General features: G+C 39.3%; 1 protein-coding gene across 1 annotated transcript in view; it reads left to right on the top strand.

Moving 5' to 3' along the window:
* Positions 1–4,350, top strand: part of LOC114028113 (probable inactive serine protease 37) — an 8,290-nt gene extending 3,940 nt beyond the window's left edge. The window contains exon 6 of the mRNA XM_027842310.1: positions 4,210–4,350. Coding sequence (XP_027698111.1) covers positions 4,210–4,350 — 141 coding nt within the window. The remainder of the gene's footprint in view (positions 1–4,209) is intronic.
* Positions 4,351–4,730: the final 380 nt, after the last annotated feature.

Genomic DNA, 4,730 nt, shown 5'->3' with positions numbered 1-4,730 from the left:
GGAAGGAAGGAAGGAAGGAAGGAAGGAAGGAAGGAAGGAAGGAAGGAAGGAGGGGAGGAAGGAAGGAAGGAAGGAGGGAAGGAAGGAAGGAAGGAAACATACATGTATTATGAAGCACTTACTATGTGTACAGGCACTGTGCTATGCACTTTGCAAATATTATCTCAACCACCCTGGGAAGTGGTTGCTATTATTATTATCACCATTTTCTAATTGAGGAAACTGGGCAGACAGAAAGCTTAAGTAACTTGCCCAGAGTAATAATAAGTATATGAGGTTGAATTTGAACTCAGGTCTTCCTAATTCTAGGCCAGCACTCTTATCCCTGCGCTACCTAGCTGTTTTATTAACCAGTTCCCATAATTTTCAGATTTGTGAGAATGTGGCCCTGGAAGGTCTGAAATTTAAAACTAGACACCCTCTGTGAAGAAAGGATTTGCTAAGCAAATTAGCTGTGTGAAAACCAATTGCTAAGGAAATTTTTAACCTATTTAAGAGAGCAGCAATTGTACACCAAGCAGCACTCATTTGTATATCATCAATTAATGTGCTTCTTACAAGCTATCCTTATCCATTAAAAATTCACCTTATAAAAACAATCTCTGGTAAAAGAAAAAAAAGCTTCTTATCCATTTCTTTTCAAATCAGCATGTAGCATAAAACAATAAACAATTTTTACTGTATCATTCAGAGTTTTCACTAACTGAGCTGAGACTGTCTTCTCTCCCATCTAGCCTAAATTAATAAGGTCTGACTGACTATGTTTCAATAAGTTTTCTCTTCTGAGTCTATGAATTGCTATCTGGCAAAAAAAAAAATGGGAAGTCACTATGCTAAACACATTAAAGAAACAGTTTTCCCACAACACATTACCTTGTGTGATCTCCCAGAAATCTGGGCCTTAATTTCCTTACCTATAAAGCGAAGGAGTTGGATGCTTATTGCTCTAAATTCCCTTCTAATTCTAAATCTAGGAACCTAATGAGCTGAGGTTGTTTTAGCCTAAAAAAGGGAAGACTCAGTTGGCTGGGCAAACGATAGTTGTGTTACAATATTTGAATAGCAAGTATGTGGAAGACAGATGAGAATTATCCTATACAGCCCCTCAAAGGCACAATTAAGGAACAATGAGTGGGAGCTGCAGAGAGGCAAATTTAGGCTTAATATGAGAAAATATTTTCTAACAGTCACAACTGTCATACTTTTGGAATGAGCTGCCTCTGGAAGTAGGTTGTAAATGAAAGATCTTCAAGAAAAAAGCCAAGATAATCACTCGTTGGAAATGTTGTCAGGGGGCAGCTAGGTGGCGCAGTGGATAGAGTGCCAGCCCTGGAGCCAGGAGGACCTGAGTTCAAATTTGGCCTCAGACCAAACACTTGACACAAGCTGTGTGACCCTGGGCAAGTCACTTAACCCCAATTGCCTAAAAATGAAAAAATTTTAAAAATTTTAAAAAAAGGAAATGTTGTTGGAGGGATTGTTAGTTTGGTACGGGTTGGAAGAGGTAGCTTCTTAGGTCTCTTCCAACTTCAGCAACCAGTGTGCCCAAGATGCTGTCTTCCATTGAATATCTTGGAACCAAATTTGCATTAAATTGTATGCTCAAATTCAGACTTCATTTAGACTTGTAACAGTAACAGCAGCAGCAACAGCAACAATAATGCTAATTGCGTTTATGTAGTGTTTTAAGGTTTGCAAAAAATATTTTCTCATTTTAAACTTACAACAACCCTAGGAGGTAGGTATTATTATTATCACCCTTAGTCTACAAATAAGGAAACTGAGTCAGACAGTGATTTAAGTGATTTGGCCAGGGGAATAGAGCTACTAAGTACTGAGGCTGAATTTTGAACTTGGGTCTTCCTAACTCCAAGTTCATCACCCTATCTTCTGTGACACCACTGAGCTGCTTATCATCCCCAAATTGGCATCATGGATTCATTAAATGGTATTGGGTTATGAACTTCTGTAAATACTTTAATGACAGTCTTATCTTGCCCCAGATTTTAGGTACAAGGAGCAATAGAGTCCCTACAGGTAACCATGACTAAACAGTAAAATATATCACGGGATTTCTTGAGTATACTACTTCCACAATGCCTGCAATTCATTTTCATTAAGGAGCTAGATCTTCACTTAATGAAGGCATAGAGGTTTGGGGGAAAAGGTTGTCCAGGGAGCAGTGCAATCAGAGACAATCAAAAGCTCAGTGTGGTATGAGAGGCACCATCCCTCCTTGTTGAACACATGTGTCCTTAAATGTTCTATTGGCACAGTCAGTGGGTCAATTTGCTGTGATACCAGCACTGAAGGATAATTATGTAAATGGCGGCTATCTTTGCCACGCTTGTGGCATTTAGCATCTCTCCCCTTCTCTATTTATTCATACAACTATCAACCTAGTTCAGGCCCTCATCACCTCTCATGAGTCTCAATAATTGATAATCCTTGCCTCGAGTCTCTCCCTAATACCCTTCACTCAGCTGCCAAAGTGATTTCCCTCATGAAGGACAGGCCTGATGTGAATTCCCTCTGCTCAGTAAATTTTGGTGACTCCCTTCACAACCTGGTCCCAACCTATCTTTCCAGCCTGATTCCATATCATTCCCCTCCATGTATACTACTACTTTGATCTCATCAAACCTTCCTTCCTACATTTCCTCAAAATAGCACTCAATTCCCTTTTCCATACTCTTTTCCACTGGTTATCCTTCATTCCTAGAATGATGTCCCTCCTTTATCTCTTAGAAACTTTGGTTTCCTTCAGGGCTGAGCTCAAGTGCCAGATTGTACATGAAGTCTTTCCTGATGCCCACAGCTATACTTAATGCTTCCTCCCTCCCTCCCAATTATAGACTTGTATCTTGTGTGTGTGTGTGTGTGTGTGTGTGTGTGTGTGTATGGATGCATAGATAGATATTTCTTCCTTTAATAAAAGGATTTGTTCTGTGAAATTTGGATTTAGTCAAAGGGCTGCATTTGAGGACCTAGAGGTCCACATGTGGCTTTGAGGCCGCAGGTTCTCCACCCCTGGATACAACTCCCCTACTAGACTGTAAGCTCATCAAGGGCAGGGATTGTTTTTGCTTTTTTTCTTGGGACCATTAGGTCCTAGCACATGCTGCTGGGCACACAGATACTTAATAATTTTGTTGATTGATTGATTGACTATCTGTGACTGTGGGCAAGTCACCTAACAACTCTTTAAGACTAAAGAGATAAGGGGTAGCTAGGTGACACAGTGTATAAAGCACCTGCCTTGGGGTCAGGAGGACCTGAGTTCAAATCCGGCCTCAGACGCATGATACTTACTAGCTGTGTGACCCTGAGCAAGTCACTTAACCCCGATTGCCTCACCAAAAAAAAAAAAAAAAAAGACTAAAGAGATGAGTTGTCAGTCAATGTTGTCAATGGGGTAAAAGCTTCCATGCCAGCAATTCACTACACGAATAGAATCCCAGATCCAGGCATACATATGCGTATATATCCACTTACATATTTATACATGTGTGTGCATGTGTATGTATATGTAAACATATATGTTAACATAAATGTGTGTGTAAGTAATATGTGTATACCTATATAAATGTATGGTATATGTAAATATATGTGACCATAGATTATTATATGTGTATAAATGTATATATGGATATTATGGATATATATATTTATATGACATACATATTATATGTATATATTTCTATCCTCAATATCTTAGGTAGAGGTAGAATTTGGGGATTAGTTGGGGGCAGGGGAGATTCAATATATTGTTTTCAGTACTTCCGGCTACATTCCAAACTGAGCCCAACTGAAGAAGAATGGGGGTAACTAATGCCGGTCTGACTGTGATCCCCTCACATCACCAGGTACCTCGCCAGGAACAATGTGGCATCAATCCCTGTACCTCTTGCTGGGATATCATAGACTTGCAGAATATTTCAATATGGACAAGGAACCTCAAAAGATCATCTCACACAATCACACATTGGGCCGATGAGGAAAACAAGGCCTAGAATGGCAAAACACAACAAAAGTTAATTAATGATAATTCCCATAACTATCAGTCTAGTACTCCTGCTATGCCACTCCATACTTCCACTAGAGGTTGGGAGTGGTGGAGGCAAGTTTGTCTCTCTTCTAGTTCAGGATCTGGATAACTCTCAATGTGAACATTGACTATCACAATCTCTCTATTTTTTCTCCCTTTAGGAGCTTGCCGTTGCTACTGTCATATGCCAAGACACAATTCAAGGGATAGAAGTAGGGCATTTCCTAGGAGAGAGTATTGGCGTCTACACTAATATTTACTACTATGTCCCTTGGATACAGAACATCACGTCAACAAGATGAATTCTGTCTCTCTGCTCCCTCTGACATATAATGTGAGGGAAATTTTTTTTAAAGCCATCTCAAAGACAGGATTGTATTAAAAGGACTACTAAGATCCAAAGACTCAGTGCTCTTGGCATTAATGAATCAATTATAGCATACTGGATCTAATTTTTTCATCATATTTTCAAAAGAATGTGACCAGATGGGAAGAGACCTAGAGAAGAGTGAGAAGGAAAAACCTAGGGGTATGTGCAGAGTCATTATTAAATTTTCAGTGTGAGTATTTACACCTCAGAAATTAGCAATCAGCTGCAAATCGGGGTTTGATTTATTGTTTTGTTGATTTCTAGATTTAAGATAGTGTTCATGTAAATTAAACTGAAAAACGTGTGTGCATA

This window comes from Vombatus ursinus, unplaced genomic scaffold (assembly GCF_900497805.2).
Source record: "Vombatus ursinus unplaced genomic scaffold, bare-nosed wombat genome assembly UNPS02014870.1, whole genome shotgun sequence".
Taxonomy (NCBI): Eukaryota; Metazoa; Chordata; class Mammalia; order Diprotodontia; family Vombatidae; genus Vombatus; species Vombatus ursinus.
The sequence above is the reverse complement of the archived record's forward strand: the minus strand, read 5'-3'. Positions and strand labels throughout refer to the sequence as shown.